The sequence below is a fragment of the Stylophora pistillata genome, chromosome 8 (genome assembly GCF_964205215.1).
Source record: "Stylophora pistillata chromosome 8, jaStyPist1.2, whole genome shotgun sequence".
Taxonomy (NCBI): Eukaryota; Metazoa; Cnidaria; class Anthozoa; order Scleractinia; family Pocilloporidae; genus Stylophora; species Stylophora pistillata.
In genome coordinates, this window is record NC_142526.1 from 25,087,160 (window position 1) to 25,105,873 (window position 18,714).

Here is an 18,714-nt window from a genome sequence, read left to right on the forward strand (position 1 = left end):
TAGTCCCTTTTACAATTGTGGGCTTGGTGGCCAAGCCTTTTGAACAGGAGTGAGGCTAACGGTGACCCTGTTGTGATAGAGACCTGTATCTAGTTAGCATGATAACAAAGAAATTTGTATTTGAAAAGCAGCAACATCTCTATCATAACAAGGTCACGCTTAGCCTCACTCCTGTTCAAAGGCTTGGCCACCAAACCCACAACTGTAAAAAGGACTATTGTTGGAGAAAATGAGATGAGATATTTCGACAGAAGTAATGAAGAGACCTGCGACAAGGGTTCGCGTTATTTTAAATGAATCACAACCTCGGCGGCAGACGAAAGAAAACTTGTCCACTTTGATGGTGAAATTCAGAATTTTGTTCAACTAGTGAATGCGAAAGTTTGACTGCGTACAAATATTTTGCAAACTTAGAACAGTTGCACCAGGATTTTATGAAATAATTTTAAAGTTTACATCCACGAACTCTACTCTTGATGCTTTTGCCATTTGAATTGTATGAAAAATTCCAAAACGACATGCCTTGTACAGAACTGTACCTTTAGCTTTTATAATATATTATTTCTTTTCTTGTTTAATAGTTCGTTACTTTTTCGTTAAAAATGGTATTACATCCTACTCAAAACCCTCAGCAATCGCTAAGACCAAAATCCTTCCAAAACAAGCTTTAATTGCGGATCAGAAAAACAAACACTTCTGTAACATTTTGATTTAGAATATTTATATGTGATATGTCAGTTCCTCTCCTCCGGCATCAGTTTTGTGGGAATTCATACCCTGGTAGAACATGGGCTCACAAACGGGATCGACCAATCAGATCGCGCGTGCCTCACAATCCTTGGTTAAAAATTCGGTTTCCATGAACATTAGAGTTAAAGAATAACACACTCCGTTTCTAAGTCCTTTTCGTGGATCCGAGGAGGCTCATGCACTACATTTCTGTCATTGGTTGGTAGACTATAAACAAGAGATTGGTTCTTAACTAAACTTCCGCGTTTTGGCGGCAGCGAGAGAGGGGCACCCTCAGTTTTCCACTTACTCTGTAAAACATTCTTTTAGCGTTAGCCTTGCGTCTTCAGCCCTTTGTGCAGCTTCAAATCCATTTCACTGGTTGTGTTTGTTTGTTTTCAGAACACTCGGAGCTGTTTCTTTACAGCATCCAAAAAAACAAAGACTCTTTTGAAGAAGCTAAAAAATTTGTCGAGGTAAGCAAATTCTTAAGTGTAGAGTCACTTTGTTGACTAGAGGCATATCTTTGTGTACTCTGATTCACGCAAAGGTAAAATATGAACACACGCTACGAATACGAATACGAATTTTCTCACTTATTTTGCATGAAATTTTTTTATGCAGGTAAAATTTGGCACGTTTGAGGCACGTGAAAAGAATTTTAAAAGTTGTGGAAAATGCTATTCGTTCCTGAGTCTCGTCACATGCTTTTCAACCGGTTCTTGTAGCCTCCTTGTCAAAAGCTGTATCCGGGCACGTGGACTCCCTTCTCCTTTAACACGACATTGTTTAACTGTTCAAACGAATTAAAATTCCGTTCCATTCCTTTAGTTTTCAACCTGGTCGAAATTTAATATCGATAGTAATTACGTCATTTGTTCTTAGTCCTTAACCGCCGACAAAGGCAGCACAGAGTTGTGGCGAGTCCTTCAGAAGCTGTACATGTTACCCACGCTATCTACCGCTGACCACCCACGTAATATTTTCTTAATCTCGGATGGTCACGTGACAGAAGAGGAAACCACTCTTAGTTTGATCCGCAGTCATTGCCAAAGTGACAGGCTTTTCACCTTTGGTGTGGGGTAAGTAGTCGGAAAAGGGCCTTTGCGGGTTGTGATCATATTGAACCAAATCTCCCAAAGGCTTCAGCTCTGTGTAGGGTGCTCCAGCTCAGTTCAAATTTTTCCCTATCATATTATATAATGAAGTGTGAACATTGGTAGGGTTTTTTGAGGTGCAAACGCCGGAGGGCCTTTTGAGCTCGCAGACGTTGTAGACATGTTCCTTTTTTTTTCGTGGTAGAGCTTCCCTTGTGCTTAATCTTATACTCTGATACTAAATTATTCTTGATGTTCGACCTGTGGATGATAAGTGACAAATCGGATTTGATTTAAACGCGACTGAAGCCTTAAGGCATTGCCTCTTAAATTGCTTGATTTCTGTTTACACGTAAAAGTGTTTCCTAACTACACCTTGTTTGATTTGTTTCCTTTTTCCATCAGTTCCACGGCCAATCGTTACCTTCTACGAGCAATGTCCAAAGTCGGAGCTGGTGCCTCAGAGCTCTTTGATGATAGTGCCAAATCTAAATGGGAAAGAAGGGTATGAAACTCCTGTTTACAGGAAAAAAACTATTGTGACTCGAAATTTAAATTGATAAAAGATATTATTTATTGATTAAAACTTCCACCAATCTTTATAGTCTATTAGAGAATGCAAGAATTTGTTGTTGATAAAATAACGTTCGTTTAGGTAAAGTCGCAGTTGTCCAAAGCTGAGCAACCAGGCCTGACATCAGTGAGAGTCACCTGGCAGCAGCACGATTCCGGATCCAGTCCCCCAGTTCAAGCTCCTCACCAACTCCTGTCGCTGTTCAACGGCTCTAGACAAGTGGTTTATGGATTCGTTGATAACTGCACACAGGTAACTACAGGTTTGCTAGCAACAATTTTGTTTAAGGGAAAAACTGAAACTTTAAATTCTCTAAATTCTCACCAGGCCACCTTGACCGCAGAGGTTAACGGCACGATGGTTTCAACCATGGTGTCTACCGCTGACCTAAACATCACAACGGGCAAAGTAAGTACAAGCACAACAAAACTATCCAGCTCTCTGTAGTTACTTTTTTAGTTATTTTTCTACTATCACTTCCTTGCATAGATTCTTCATCAGCTGACCGCGCGTGCCGTCATCAGAGACTGGGACGAAGGTAGCTTGCATGAGCAGCGCTCTGGGCACGAGGTTTGTCTAAAAATATGACCAATGAGAAGTAATATCTTTCATCTTTGCTTTGATTTTAGCCGCGTGTTGTTAATACTGAGTAATTCAAATGGTGTTAAAGGAATTAGGGTTGTAGCTATCATGGTTACGGAGGGTGGAACACCCAGTAGAGAAAGAGAGAGCGATCGGCCCTAATCTCTGGAAAAAGGGAAAGGAACAATGATGGTGAGGACGATAATTTCAGGTGGTGATTGGAAAATGTCAGCGCGGTGGTTTCTAGTGGAGGGGTCTGGGTTTAAGCCCTGCTTAAAGTCATCGTGATGTGTTCTTGGTAATTAAAAATGTACTGGGTCCTAGTTCTAGAGGCTAACCAAGGGCTAGGCTAACGTTATCCAATGGATAAATCGCTATCCAGTGGATAAGTGTGGATAAAAGGTACTGTGTTTTCACGGGACAGAGGTTTTTATGGGGTATAGAGTTATTTACACTTCAAACAATTGGCGTCAGATGTTAAAACTAAAGCACCTACATATGTCCAGGCTCGCAAGGTTTGCCTCTACTGAAACGGTTGTTGTCATGTTATGATTCCATAGATTGTGAAGAGAGAGAGGAAAGACTACATCATTTCCTTGAGCATGAAGTTCTCCGTTGTATCCAAGTTCACAAGTTTTGTTGCAGTTGAACACAGAGAAAAGGTACAGATTAAATAAAAAGAGAAGTATACCTTAAGAACCATTACCATGAAATCTCGTTGATGAATACCGTATGTAAAAAATTGTGATTTTAGCTTCCCCCATCCCGGGCAACCCTCGAGCATTTGACTGTCGTTCGTTCCTGGGGCGTCAGGAATTTGAACCTTGTCTGGCTGGGGTGGGGAATTTGAACCATAACTGTCAAGTCTTCAAGTTCCTGCAAAATAAACGCGTTGTATCTTTTAATATGGAGGTTTTTAAAGGAAAGAATTTCACTTTCGTGAGAAGATGGCTTAGAAGGAAAGGTCCACAAGAAAGTCATGGCTCCTAATCCTTTTTTTTCTTTTTTACAAAATAACTTTTTAAATTCAGGCATTTGAACACGTATATTTATATATGTATGCTTTTCAATGACGGGAATGAAAATGGTTTTCAGATTATACGTCTCGTTGAAACCCCGTGTATAGGATTATTCGCTGTAGTTGAATTTCCCCTATAGCCCTCAAAATTTTCTCGACAACATCTGCGCTGCTTCCCCACTTTCTTCTTATAGGACGAGAAATTCGACAAGGGACGGAGACCGAGTATACTCGAGTTGGTCTCTTTGGAAGATGTGGACATATTGGACTACATAGCTTGGGAGCAACGACCTGTAGTGGAGAAAAATCAGGAACTGGTAAGATTGTCCATTTTCAATGATAGCCTTAAATCAATCAAACTGAAAGGTCCCTATAAGTTGTGCTTTCTGATGACCCTCTTACTCTCAAGATTTAATTAACAATCGACAGTGGTTTCGCGTGGTCTGAACTCTTTTCGACAACGATATTCAACACTACCTGGTCAAAATGTGGTGGGCTCGCGAGGCGCAGCCACTGTGCTGACGTATATCGTTGTCGAAAAGAGTACAGAACACGCTAAAGCACTGTCGATTTGTCTTTAACCACAATATCGACGTCGAATAAAAGATTGTTTCAGAGCGTGATCATTGCGTAACACGTTGGCGCGAGCATTGTTGTCTTTACTCTTATTGACAACGGTAAATTGGCCAATCGGTGACATTACTACCAAATGTGGTAAAGATATAGATATTTTTGCATTTTCCACACTATATTTCTCATTTAGGCTCTAAGGTTTAGTGTTAAATCAAACAGCATCCCTGAATAGATATATTTCTTTATTCTCATCACCTTTCTGTTTGAAATTGTATATATCTAGGCTCGATTACCAGCCATTGTTCGTGAACCGGAGCCCGCGCTCCTCCCGAACCCTCTCGGGGAGGAACGAGAAAGACCGGACCCGAGAGAGCGGCGGAAATCGAGCCTAGTATATATCCTGTAAAGAGAAATTTGTTTTTAAATCACTCCTTGGTGGGTATGGGTTAGGGTTAGGGTTAGGGTTAGAAATTATAGGGGAAGCGAAAGAAAATCTCGGTGCTGATCAGCCAGTGACAGTAAAGGTAAACTGGGCCTGTTTGAGTGAGTCCCTGACTGTCTTAAGCCGCAGAACCAACAATGAGGACCATTTCCGTTTGGTTGGACCAAGATCTAACGTCTTATTAACCATTTAACTCCCAAGATCTGATTATTAATTCTCTCCTCTAGCTTCTACACATTTCCTTATAAATTGGTAGTGAGAATTTGGTGTTCAATCGAGGCAACAACTTCTACCGGATAAGTTTGAGTATTCTCACTACTTGTTTGCTGGATCATGTGCGGATATTGTAGGGAGAAGTTACATGTTAATCACTTCTGGGAGTTAAAGGGTTAATGTCTATATTTTTACACAGGCAGTGAAAGTCCTGTCAAACCTGTCCACTTTGAAGGGTGAAGAGGAGAAGGCTCGTCAAATGAGTTCCAAAAGCAGAGATTCCTACTTGAGCGATTCTACAGAAGGCAGTGACTCCTCCGGGGATAGCGGCGAAAATGACGAATGTATGGATGAGGTAGAAGAGGAGGAGCCCGAAATCACTGAAGTGGAGCAACAGGGTACGAGAGAACTTACACCAAGGCCATTATATATCACAAGGGGGGTGGGAGTTGGGAGGAGTTTGGTTGTGTTACGGTGAAATTTACTGATTCCCTCATAAGGCTCTGTTGTATTCTTATCCCCCCCCCCCCCCTTCATCATTGGCAGTTAATTGGCAATCAATTTCTTATACCTCCCCGTTATACGCTGTTGGCGACGACTGATCTTCCCTCCGTTCCCCCCTGAAAACCATTTGATCCCTCCCAGAAAAAATAACCTGGGGGGTTAAGTAATGTCTGGTCTCCAATGCTATGAAAAGTGTAGTTAAACGCCATATTTTCAACATTCTTTTTCTAAAAAGCAACATTTAGGAGGTGTTTTTACACAGACTCATTGTTCATTTTGAACCATAATTTCGTAACTTTTTTAGCCTTTGCTTCGAGTTACCTTCGGCCGTGAGTTAAACAACCCGGCTACAAGAACACGTATGATCTTTGTTTTTCTTCTTCACATAAAGTATATATACTTTCAAAAAATTGTTTTCCTTTTTATTTTCCTTTCTTTTAGTATTGTGTTTAAATATTAAGAACGATGAGAACAACCAGGCCTGAATTTTTATTTCTCAAACTCGGAAACATTAAATCGGTATCGAATTTTTTCTTGACTAGATTAAGAGATGAAAATTTAGGACATGATAATTGAGATTGAGCAACGGGGTCTTTTGCTCGATACTTGAATTTGACATTCTTCGCAAACTTTGTTTTTTTTTTTTTTTGGCAAATTGATGTGAAATGTTGAAAATTATTGGGAAAACTTTTCATAACCGAAATGGCCGGAATTGCAGAATAATTTGACATCGTTACTGATAAAAGTGAACGCAGAACAGATAAGCCCTACTCGCCCATCCCAGTTTCTAGGGAACTAATGGTGCAAGACTACAAGGTAAATAAGTCAGTGCACATGTTCCATCTCAAACATACTCTCTGATGCTGTCTCCAGCGATTTATTATTATTATTAAATTTATTAAATTTAAATTTATACCGCGCAGTTTCTATAAAAATATTTAACTGCGCCTTACAATAAATATTAAATCAAAGATAAAATAGAAGTTCAAAATTACAATTCTAAATTCCATAAATAAATAAATAAATAAAATAATTCATCAATAATGATTTACCCATAGGGAGCCTCTGAAGAGTGAGTCCAAAATGCCCGTAAATAACTAAAGCTGTAAGATCTACCATGGTCTGATAGCTATTATCTCCAAAACGAGCTCGGTAAATCCCCATTTCTTTTTCTTCAGGGGTTGTTTTTTAAATTGGGAAGGGTTTAAGTGGTTGTCTTTAAACTTTCCTTTTGTATCTGACAGACATCTTATTGGGGGACGGCAAAGTGAAAATGGTGAATCTTACAGAAATCAGTGATGGTGACGATGAAGTTACTTATCGTGGCGACGGTAAGGCACTGGGTTCTACGACAAAGTTTAACAAAAAGTATGGTGTCATGCATCCAGCTCTCTATCACCAGAACATTTTCTTTCCTGATTGATTCCGTTTCGTGATTGATTGAGATCGGCGTTGCTAAGTGATTCAAGAAGCTGTTTAAAGGCTTGGAGTTCTTAGGTTATCGTTCACATCTCTGCCTCTTGACTGCGTTTGTTTCTCGGTAACCTCAACTCCTCCTCAGTGCTACTGGTACGCATCTTGCCACGTGGGACAGTAAAAAAAATTAGAATCTATATCAGTATCTGAGCCACTGCGCACATACCCCTCCCCTAGCCCAACTACAGTCGAATGGTAACAAGTTAGGGTTAAGGTTGGACTTCGGGAGGGGTAGGTACGCAGTTGTTCAGATAATGACATTTATCCGAGAGCTATGCTCTACATTCTCGATTTGTTTAGACAATAATGGTATCTCCAATTTGCAGAGAGTTGCTCAAGGTGTCGAATTAACAAGTCGACAATGGTTTAGCGTGGTCTATATGGCCTGCAGAACAAGCGTAATTTGGGCGAGCGGGTGCTGAGTATTTTTTTAGCGAAAAAATGGCCGCCGTCTTTGATTATATCGGCAGCGAGGCGCGAGAGGCTGGGAAGAGAAAAAAATTTGTATAAAGGGGGTGAGTGACGGTCAAAAATAAGGAGAGGGGCTGGGGTGGGGAGTGGTCTAGCCCTTTCCCCGCCCCTTACCCCCACCGTCCACTCTAAATCAAACATTGCGTTCGGATAAACGATAACGAGCTTATAACGTTAACTCGCCCTAATAAGAAGCCTGCAGTGCAGTCTTTACTCGTACTTAATGACAACGATATTCGTCATCACAGTGGTCAAAATGTTGTGGACTCACGAAGCGCAGCCGGTGCAGGAGTCCGAAACAAATTTTCACTACTGTGATGACGATAATCGTTGTCGATAAGAGTACAGACCACGCTGGACCACTATCGATTTGTTTTTTTACCACAATGTCGACGACAAAATTTCCGATTCATCCATGTTTGAGAGCTGATAAAAGCATTGCGTGACTCGTTAACGCGAGCAGCGTTGTCTGTTCTCTTATCGACAACGGCAAATTGGCCAATCAGATCGCGATATTACATCCAATTGTGGTAAAAGGCGTGGTAAAGTCATTATTACTATTATTGTTATTTTATTATTGTTTAATTACATTTGTTATCTTTATTATTATTTTATCACTGTTGTTAGCGTCACAATTACAGTACAGTATGTTCACATTATTACACGTTCATTTAACAATTTTTGCCCTATCCTTTCTTCATTAAGTAGTGTTTCATTCTGTTTCGCAGGATTTTTGTCTGCTCTGAGAACTTATTTCTGAAATATGAATTTTTTGTCACTTTGTTTGAAATGACGAAACATATCTAATTATCGACGCTTCCTCTCGAACAAGTTTAAAAATATTGAAATATATCTTATTTCTATCATGTCAGTTTCGATGGAGGGTGGGATGGAATCTCCCGACGTGTTGCGTGTGGAGAATCAATCAGCTCTCTACAGGCCTACTTCACCAGGTGGTAAGTTATAAGGAAAAACGTTGCAATATTTGAAACTAAACACTAGTTTGGTATTGTTGGTGTTGTAAACAAACAGTTAAGAGGCCAGGTCAAACCAAAAGATATCAAGGTCATTCGTCTAAAATAGGACCTGCACTTAAATTTTTGTCAACCCTTACCTTAAGGTTGATTGATTTATCTTAGAAAGTGGGGTCCCTGTGCTTGTTTAGGAGCAGCAGTACCTTGGAGAGACCCATATATCATATTAAGGATTTAAGAGGCTGTCGCTCCTATTCCCACCCAGTCAATTTCGCGTCAAAGATAATTTTACCGGAAACTCTGTCAACAGAAAGACTTTACTTGGGAAAGAACTAAATTAGATTTGGTTTGATTCGAAATAATTTTCTGACTACATCAGGGGCCATAATTATTTCTGCAGTCCGTAGGAACCGTCGCAACGTCTCGAAAGTTAAAAAAATAGGCATATTTTGTAACATTGTAAAATAATTGATTCGCATAGTCAAGCCACGAAATTTATATCAGATTGCTTAAAAACCTTTCTACTTTGCTAAGAAGTTAGAATTTTCCTCTTTATTTATTTGAAGAGACGAATTTTAGCATATTCTGACCACTATAAATCGCCATCGGCCGATGGCCGTAAATAACCTTGATTTAGACGTCGAGTTTTGGGATTTGGGACCTTGTTGACAACTCTATCCTACACAGCCGTTAAGTTTAGACCTTTGAAGGCAAACACATGCAAAACCCCCAATACTTTTTCGACTTTTCTAAAGCTGTGAGCGTTTGATTCAGCACATGTACAAGTATGGAACGTAATTTGACACCAATGTTTTCGCCGATGCACGCAAATGCTCTTACATGTGCTGATATAATAAAGGGATGTTGTGATTAAAAAGGTCCTAAAATGAGGAATATGAATGAACACCCAACTTAGTTCAGGCCACATGCAATTGGTCGTCTGGCGGCTGCGTTTCTTCTTTATTATGTCATCTTTGTTCCAAATTCATAAGTCATCTCGCAGAAAATCCGTTGAAAACATGTAATGTACCAGGCATTGGTTATCTGATTGGTGTATCCGTTCCCTTGCTGTAGGGTGCGTTGTGTTGTGTTGTGTTCTATTGCTAGGGATCATGAAAATACAACATCTAAATTCTCTTTTTAATTTTTAGACGCGGATAAGGAAAAAATACGCTGCAGGGCTTACGAGAGGCCATCCCCGCCGTTAATCTCGCCCTTCCCGCGTGTAGCCCGAAGAAGACAGTTTTCAGCTCCTAAACCAGAAGCTGCAGGTACAGTTGAACATGTTTTCTCTTACCAGTCAGTCTGATGGGCTATTGTAGTAAACTCTTTGACCCCCAAGAGCGACTGGCATCCAATTTCTCGTTTTAACATCACCCTGAATTAAATATCAGGAAATGATCATCAATTAAAGGAGCTCTTAACTGTTGAACAAACTCTCCTTGTCCACATCTTAGGAAATGTATAAAGAACATTATGGGGAATATGCATACTGATGTTAAGGTATAAAGGGTTAATAGGAACCTCGTTTCGTTACCTTTTTTAAGCCACTTTCTTGGCTTGGCTTGGCTTGGCTTGGCTTGGCTTGGTCACTATCAGTAGAAATTTATAACTGTTCTTAAAAAGGAACCCCTTATTTCGTTAATATTTCGCAGATTGATGTAGCAATTTGTTCTGTGAATTAGACAAGTGAAATTTGAAAGGTGACAATGACATTCCTCTCATTACTCAAACAGACGTGTTTGTATGTGTAATCAAATGGCGACGAGTGAAATTAGGAACTAATTTCACGTGCATTTTGTGAAAATTCTGATAATTTCCCGAGCCTTTAGGCGAGGGAAATTATGAGAATTTTGACAAAACGCAAGTGAAATTTTTTCCTAATTTCACGAGAAAACCATTTGATTACCTTTCGATATTGTGGGTGACAAGTTGCGTTCACAACCGTAATTGTTTTTACTGTTTTATTCGATCGAAAACCGAGAACATGAAGAAGAATATAGTTTTCATTTAAAACATACAAACATTAAATTAAAGATTTTAATTTTCTGAGTTTTTTCACAAAAAATACCTTTCGAATTCTTCGTGCCTGTTAATAATTTTCGGCCGCTTCTTTTAATTTCGTAACTTCTTCAAGGGTCACCGTCTTAAATCTCGACGCCATCTTGGCTCTGATCGAGATACAAGAGATGTTACCATGGCAATTTTGTAATTTCACATGTGAAATTGAAAATTAACGCTGAAATTTCGCGCCAAAATTAAGGAGTAATTTGTCACCTATGAAATTAAAATGTAAAATATTTCAGGTCGTTGCTCTTCCGATTATCAGCATTAGTCAGCATGCCTTCAAATTTCATGGCAAATTACTTGAGAAAACATTGTTTTTGAGATGAGTTTTTAATTTTCTAATGATTATCATGGCGCATTGTACGTTCCTGTCATTGTCTTAGCTGAGGTCGGACAATTTGCAAACAGTACCGTTTTAAAAAAAAAATCGTGGAGTGTTTGCATTTAAAAAAAACCAAGGCCACCTCTGATGAAAGATCAAATTCTCTTTGGGTTTGACAAAGAAAAAGGAGACAATTTAAAAGGCGAATTGAAATGTCTATCGGAAGTCGCCAAAATTGAAAAGGTAGTCGTAACGTATTTGACATTTATTCGCCCGACAAACATATCTCAACATTTCATACTTATTATTTGTTCCATATTTTCTCTGAGACAAGTTTGTGCTCCCTGATCAGAGGAGAGTCAATTTAGTAGCCCTGGCCAAAGGACAGTCTATTTAGTAGCCCTGACCAAAGGACAGTCTATTTAATAGCCCTGACCAAAGGACAATCTATTTAGTAGCCCTGACCAAAGGACAGTCTATTTAGTAGCCCTGACCAAAGGACAGTCTATTTAGTAGCCCTGACCAAAGGACAGTCAATAGTTGAAACGATTCAGATAAGCATTTTCTAATATTTGTTTGTCGAAGATTTCCTAGCATTAACCGAACACAGAGGTACGTAGTCTTAGGCATAATTTAATCTGGTTAATCAAAATGTTTATTCTTTAATTTATCTTCCTAGTAAATGAGAGCAAGAAGACAGAAAAGAAACTGCAAGGAGAGCGAAGCGACGATGCTTCTTTGGATGTGAAATTAGCCGCTTCGTCTGTCTTTAAGGCAGCTCTTCCTACCAAAAAAGCAGCACCCTTTACCTTTGGAGGAGGAATAGCACAAAGGGCGGAGATTTCTTCTGGAACAGATTCCTTTGCAGAAGGATTTTCTCTGCGTCGGCTAGACCAAATATTTGGTAAGCCGGTAAAAAATGGGGGATTGTTTGGCAATACACAAGAAACCAGCCTATTTTCCCAATCACTGCCAACTACAGCCGATCCAGTTACTCGTCCTTTTAGTCTTTATCAGAAGAAAAAGAAAGCAATCGAAGAAATGCCAACAACCACTGAAGGAGAAGACGCCCCCCCAGTCGTTGAAGGAACCTCTGATTTTGGTTGGCAGAATATGGGGATGTCAAAGTCAGCTCAGACATCTGGTAGTTTTACGTTTGGCCAATCTCAGCCGCCGCAGCGAAACCGCTTAAATTATCCACAAACTAGTGGATTATTTGGCAATTCACAGCAAACCAAAATGACCGACTCACCTAGCCCTCGGTTCAGAGTAAAGCAAGCAGATCGTCCGACGAGAGAAGAAGTATTGCGAGAGATACCAGTAACTAGAGAAGGAGGTGCAGTACCATTGAATCTGCTTTCAATGGTAAAGCAGGACACCTGTCCAGTCCCAGGAGATCTCCATCAGCCTCTTCCTCCACCTCCTGCACCACCCACTTCCCATGCACCCTTGCGTCTCCCCTACGTGGGACGGACGGTAACGCGCTCCGTTTTTGGAGAGGGAGTCCAACGTGAACAGTTGGATTATACACGGGAACGACGAGAAAAGCTGAAACGGATATTTACTGCTCAAAATTCGGTGAGTAGTGCAAAGTTTTTTTGATTATCCCATTATTGGTGCTCTATTTGCATTCATTAAAGCCACACAATTTTCGAGATTTAGATCGACTGCTGTAATGTAGCTGCGTGGCCCGTCATCATAATTCCATCATCAAACTCTCTGGTTGGCGTTCTGGACCGTAAACCCCTTTGACCTGTCTTGGAACTAACTGTAAAGACTACTTTGTTGTCTTTGAAAAATTTACCTGTGCTTATTAACACCAAATTGCACTCGAAATCATGTTATTATCTATAGAAATCACATCATTGATCAAATCCAGCAAATTACCAACAAACTGAGTAAATAATTTACATTATCTACCACAGAATTGGTATTATTTTTTGATTGAAATTGTAAAAAGGAGATTTGGTAGTAGTTCGTTAGCTTTCAGATAGTTAAACCTCATCTGTTTCACTGTCGCATGATACCATGGCACCCCAGAGACCTTAATATATTTAGTCGTTAGTAAAAGTGATTCCTTTCTTCCTATGGCAATACAAGCTCCCCAAACGACAGTGTAAGAAAAAGATCGAAACGTTTGGATTCTTGAGCTAAAACCGCAATGTATGGGGTATATACAACCCCGGTAAGGGAGAATTCTATGTCCCTCTTCCTCTGAATTAGGGTCAGGGTTAGGGTTCAATAATGTAAACAGTATAGTTTATTTTATGTTTAAATATTTGTTGATCTTGTCTCTATGATGACCTTTTTGGTGTTTTTTTTAGGAGGGTTTCTGGAATGTAGATGACTTGCCTATCGTTGGTATAAACACCCGAGCCTTTACTGATTTGCTGGCAAGTGCTGGTGCCAGGTCTCTTGGTGCGTTACTTCTGAAAATTCTCTGTTGTTGTTTTTTGTTTGTCTGTTTTGCTTTATTGTTTTATCTAAGATGGGTCCACAATTTGAAGAATCAAACCTGTATAAACGACTTTCCTTCAGTATAAGATCTTGTTTTGAAATCTCTATTTCAGTATATTTCTACCAATCATATCTGGGACAACAGACATTTTTTATTGAGGGGCTAAATCGAGGCTTCTTTTAAGGTCGCAGCATAAACAATGTAGGAATTTGTTGAATGTTTAAATTTTCAAGAGTTTAAATGCTAATTAATGCTTGGAATTTGTCGAGAGTGGGCTAATTGTAACCAGGATCTGGCTCCCCGCTCTTTCAGCCTCTCCCCTCCCCTCTCTTTCAACCCCTCCTCTCCCCTCCCCGCTCTTTCAACCTCTCCCATCTCCTCCCCTCTCTTTCAACCCCTCTCCTCCCCGCTCTTTCAACCCCTCCCCTCCGCTCGTGATTTTTTTAATTATAATTTTTCCCTCCTCGAGTCTTGTGTTTCTCCCGTTTGTCTGAAAAGAAACAAAGTCTCCGAGGCGAGCCAATCAGCATCGGTTTTTAAATTCCAAAGATTTTGCACTTACCCTAGTTTTGAAACAGAGGCGATGAAAAATTCGAAAATGGATAATTTCTCGCCAAACTTTGGTTGGACCGACTTTGATGGAGAAGACACGTTTTAATGCAGTTAAATGAAGAAATTACTTGGGATGATATTTTTAAACAGCATTTCAAACGACACTGCAGGTCTTAAAGTTTTTGAAAGTGTGAAAAGACTTCTGGCCACCTTCATGATGTTGGCCTTCATCAAACTGAGGCTTTATGTCGAGTTTCCACTCACGCTTCCTTTCGGACGACCTGAATCTGAGGTGAGAATTTGTCCGGGTAGTTAGTGGCACTGTTGTCTTTTGGCCAGAACTTGTAGTTCCTAGCAACCGTTAACATTGGTTCAAACAACCTGAACAAGCTGCAAACGTTAGCTACTTAAACAATATTTCGTGGACTGCATTGCTCGGTAGTGCAGAGGCAGAGAAATGACGAAGCGATTTGTTGGTTAGGTCGTCCCAGTTGGAAGAATGCGACAAGGGTGGACGTGTACGTGTTTCCCTTTTGCGAAATTAAGAATCCTTAATGCACTAAAACCTGGAAGTGAGTTATTAATTGGCTCTATTTAGGTGGGGGAAAAAGTCCATACCCACTGAATTTTAGCAGTCTTAAACTTTATTCTCCGTGTCTTTGCGTTTTTTTTTAGGTTTTTTACTTATACCGAGAAATCGTTCCGAACACTGGAAACGAGGTCGTACCAAACATTTTTTTTATGATGGGACCACTGGTTAATGGTCTGGGACCTACTTGTAAAGTCAGAGGCCCATTCAGATACATTTGTTTTAATCTGGGATTTTATTTTCTAGTTAACTGTTTCTGGTTTGGGGAAAGAGTATTCCAAAGACATTACAAAAGCGCTCAAGTGGATAAAGATCCAGGAGAGAAAGATTCCTCTTCTCTACTCTCGACTGGAATTTGGAGTCAACTGGGAAGCCGCCACACAAACCATGGCGCAGAAGATGAAAATTTAAAAGGGAAAAACAAAACTAATAAGTGACATTAAAAACCCATTGTTGCATTTTTAAGCTTCTCCGCACGGATCCTCTTTATGTTTGTAAACGGATAACATTTTGTTGTTGTTGTTGTTGTTGTTATTGGCTGCTGCAATTACTTTGGTTTTGGTTAGACGACATCCAGTCACATTGCGCTCTTGTGCATTGAGTGGGAAACATTCCAATAGTAACAGGAGTCTACATTAGAAACTGTAAATGCATCTCTAAGATTTAACGAACTTGTCTTTCAATTTGCCCAAGATTGATTGATTTGGGCCAACAATCTTAACTAGGATAAAGATGAAACCCCCTAAACATAATGAAGCTATACTTTAGTTTGCGCAAGATATGCGAAAAGACTTTACGATTTTCAACCTGATTTTTTTTTTTTAACAGATGAGGACAAAATCGTGTGTGGTTCTAAATGAATATTTCAATTGGTGAAATATAATTAAAACGGTTGCATTATCAAATAAATGATAATAAAGATTTTTTTTTAAGCTTCTTAAGAAAGCTACATAATGACTTGAATTGAACTGCTTTCGTATTGTAAGAGGTTCAAAATCTCCTTAGTTATTGGATATGGCTACTTTTTCTTGCCATCGTGAAAACAAGAGTAACAATAAATCACCAAAAAAGGTTAAAAAAACATTACATTTAATCGACAAGGATAAGAGTGTGAGATATAATCCTTTATTTGATAAGCTGAATTATCCGTGTATTTTCTACCAGTTTTTACTTATGGTCTCTTGTGGGACAGAGAGCGCAGAAGATATCACCGCAGAGAAAACTTTGACTTTTTATCATTTAAAACAAATAGGGCCGGTTATTTAGGCGAGGTGTAACCTGCACCGCGGTTTTAACGTGGGAATTCTCTATAAGAGGATTGAGTTAATGAGATAAATGTCCATCCACTATTAGTTTTCGACCCTTATGGCACTGTGCAGAAAACACAAAGGAACGCAAAGGAAACTGTTGGGTAGGAGTTTGCGTCAGTTGGCTAACTAGCCTGTGATCTCGCTGGCTTCTTAATCGAGGTATGGGCGAAGAGTAAAGCGAGCAGAAAAAGAGCGAGGAGGGGGTGGGGGTAGGGAGAACAACGCTCCCCTTCCTTTATTCCCCTTTTCCGCTGACTGTTTCATTCGCAGCCAGTTCCTCTCGTCCTTGGCAACCGGACCTTGTTGGTGGGTATCGGCAAACTGGTCCAGAATAGAAAGGATTCGTTTGGCTCCCTGCTCAGCGTTTATTGGAATACAGAAGTGACTTTGTTTTCAGTTCCCTTTGTACAAAGATCACAACACTTCATAAATGACGCGACATGAACGGATTCATAAACGATTGTTAGCGCGCTACTGAGAGTGCGAGAGGAAAGGGTAGATCATGTGAAAGGATATGCAAAACGGATCGAAACTGCAGCGCGGGAGAGGGACGCTTACAGCAGAACACGTTATCAACAGTTATTGTTCACCACTAAATTTTCTCCGGTTCTTATTGGTTTAAATCGATCACGTGACGCGATAGTGTTCATCCGTGGAGAGACTAGCAGCCCATAGTGCCCGCCCGCGGAAAATACCCGGATGGATAGTGCCCGTCCGCAGAAAATACCTGGATTGATAGTACTCATCCGTGAAAAGTTTTGAATAGTTTGACGGCCGCGAAGTTAGGCAGATCGGAAAAACAGTGACTTTTCAATTCTGACAGGTATAACGTATTATTTAGCCAAGGTACGGTTGCGAATTATTGACATTTGTGACAAGCTGTAGGTGCGGAAGAAAATTTAGTGGTGAACAATAAAAACAATAGAGTGTTTATGTCTCGGAACTATCGGTCTGATAGTTGCCCCGCGGAAATTTGATGTTCTTAAAACTAGCATATTTGTTTTAAGAACATCAAATTTCCGCGGGGCAACTATGAGCCTATAGTTCCTCGACAGAAACACTCTATTGTTTAAATGGTTTCGTGGCACAGTTTTCACTAGGTTCAATAACATTTCACAAATCTCCGGTAGGCGCGCGATTGAACCCCGTGGAAGTCTGAATTTTTCCTCAGAGTCCAGTTTTGCGTGTTCTTCAGATCAATTCTAGTTAGTCTGTGAGGATCCATTCTTCACCCTTGAACAGCACATATCGCTATCAGTTGACATGTTTCTTTTATTTTATGACGTCATTTTTAAATTATTACTCTTTCTTTACGTACAGTGCTAATACAATTACATTCAAAATACTCACTTGTTTGTTCAACACTCTATGCTTCCACTTTCAAAAGTAAATATTTAACGTTCCGCCGCTGCTTCGTGAGTTAAACAAGTATAAATTACCATTTAAATCACCTCCCTATCGAGTTTCCGTGGCAAACAAGTCTGTCTCGGGTTTGACGGTCAAAAATTACATTCGGATCTATCGTACTCTCGTATGAACAACACAAATTACTCTCCGCAAAATTCGGAAAACGAACCTAATGATAATTACATGCGGTGTCCCCAGGGACTAATGAGTCCTACTTGCTAAAAAGACGTGACAAAGCAAGCTGTTTTCGTAAATCGTCAACATGTTTTTCCTTGCTTGTAAGTCTCATGTGTATTTCTTGGATTACCATTTTTCTTTCTTCGCTTATTCGTTTATTGTGGCTTGCATCCTGTCGAAGCTTGTCAACAACAGCTTCCAGACGTGTGAGATTGGCGACGGCGGTGTTCCTCTCGTTTCGCAATTTTTCTGTCTCGTTGAGAATTTTTGCTTTGCTCTGAATTTTCTCCAGCTCTTTTGCGTCTCTTACTTCTTTATCCTTGTTGCGAAGTTTTAATTTCAGTTCATCGACAGCCAGTTCTACCATAGACTTGTTGTTGATTGCTTCAGCTCGGTCGAAGGACATTTTACGAATTGATTCTTTCAATCTTTTCAATTCCTCGTCCTTTCCGCGGATAACCTGTCCCCAGTTTTCAGGGAACAGAAGCTGAGAAATTTGGGCCTTCAGTTCTTCGTTTTCCTGGGAAACTGCCAAAAGTTTCGATTTCGTTTGCAGAAGTTCATCCCTTAACTGTTGACCCTCTCGCCTTAACGTTGCGTTCTCTTCCCTTATCTCTAGGTACGCTTTGTAGATGATATCGTAGTCTTTAGGCTTCGGTCGCTTTGGGGCTTTTTTGATCGGTTCCTCGACTGCATAAATACCGTTTGTTGTAAACGTTCCTTTTGTCGGAGCGATAAAAATGTGACTGGTTCTTCGTGAGCCTGCAACGGCTGGTGTACATCCCGTAAATCTGGAAGGTGCAGAAACCCTGTACTCCATGTTAGCAAAGACCATACCGTACCACTCAACTCCTATTAAAATTGTAAACAAACAAACATCTGGAAACTCGATTTTTCTCTTATATTAAAAGTTGTTTATTTCATCTTTACATGCTCACTTTGGGGGCTGGTTGGCTGCATGTGATGCTTTAATGCATGTGATGCTTTGATGTGACAGCGTGATGCTGTTAGTGAGCTTCTATGCGCTAGCTGTTGTTTGGCTGTGTAGCCGCGTGATGCGGTTCCAGTCAATACCCACTAATTGACCCTTGCCCACCAGAGAGTCTCCTGTAGCTCAGTGGTTAGAGCATCCGACTAGATCACGGAGGGTCGTGGGTTCAAATCCCATCTGGAAACTCG

General features: G+C 40.1%; 2 protein-coding genes across 2 annotated transcripts in view; one reads left to right on the forward strand and one right to left on the reverse strand.

Annotated features, from left to right (window-relative positions):
* LOC111334265 (protein mono-ADP-ribosyltransferase PARP4) overlaps positions 1 to 15,598 on the forward strand; it is a 40,603-nt gene extending 25,005 nt beyond the window's left edge. The window contains exons 25-40 of the mRNA XM_022939952.2: positions 1,132 to 1,205; positions 1,615 to 1,811; positions 2,232 to 2,331; positions 2,482 to 2,652; positions 2,728 to 2,808; positions 2,890 to 2,970; positions 3,543 to 3,644; positions 4,195 to 4,317; positions 5,428 to 5,626; positions 6,977 to 7,063; positions 8,552 to 8,635; positions 9,805 to 9,924; positions 11,722 to 12,620; positions 13,367 to 13,460; positions 14,223 to 14,344; positions 14,888 to 15,598. Of these exons, the coding sequence (XP_022795687.2) occupies positions 1,132 to 1,205; positions 1,615 to 1,811; positions 2,232 to 2,331; positions 2,482 to 2,652; positions 2,728 to 2,808; positions 2,890 to 2,970; positions 3,543 to 3,644; positions 4,195 to 4,317; positions 5,428 to 5,626; positions 6,977 to 7,063; positions 8,552 to 8,635; positions 9,805 to 9,924; positions 11,722 to 12,620; positions 13,367 to 13,460; positions 14,223 to 14,344; positions 14,888 to 15,052 (2,699 nt within the window). The 3' untranslated portion in view covers positions 15,053 to 15,598. The remainder of the gene's footprint in view (positions 1 to 1,131; positions 1,206 to 1,614; positions 1,812 to 2,231; positions 2,332 to 2,481; positions 2,653 to 2,727; positions 2,809 to 2,889; positions 2,971 to 3,542; positions 3,645 to 4,194; positions 4,318 to 5,427; positions 5,627 to 6,976; positions 7,064 to 8,551; positions 8,636 to 9,804; positions 9,925 to 11,721; positions 12,621 to 13,366; positions 13,461 to 14,222; positions 14,345 to 14,887) is intronic.
* Positions 15,599 to 17,205: 1,607 nt separating this feature from the next.
* On the reverse strand, positions 17,206 to 18,699 carry LOC111335424 (uncharacterized). The gene has a single exon (XM_022941325.2). It carries the CDS (start codon positions 18,368 to 18,370, stop codon positions 17,570 to 17,572), a length of 801 nt encoding a protein of 266 aa, XP_022797060.2. The 5' UTR covers positions 18,371 to 18,699; the 3' UTR covers positions 17,206 to 17,569.
* Positions 18,700 to 18,714: the final 15 nt, after the last annotated feature.

What these genes read in the sequence shown, in the direction of transcription:
- LOC111335424 (XM_022941325.2), bottom strand. Translation starts at nt 18,370, where the DNA reads ATGGTCTTTGCTAACATGGAGTACAGGGTTTCTGCACCTTCCAGATTT.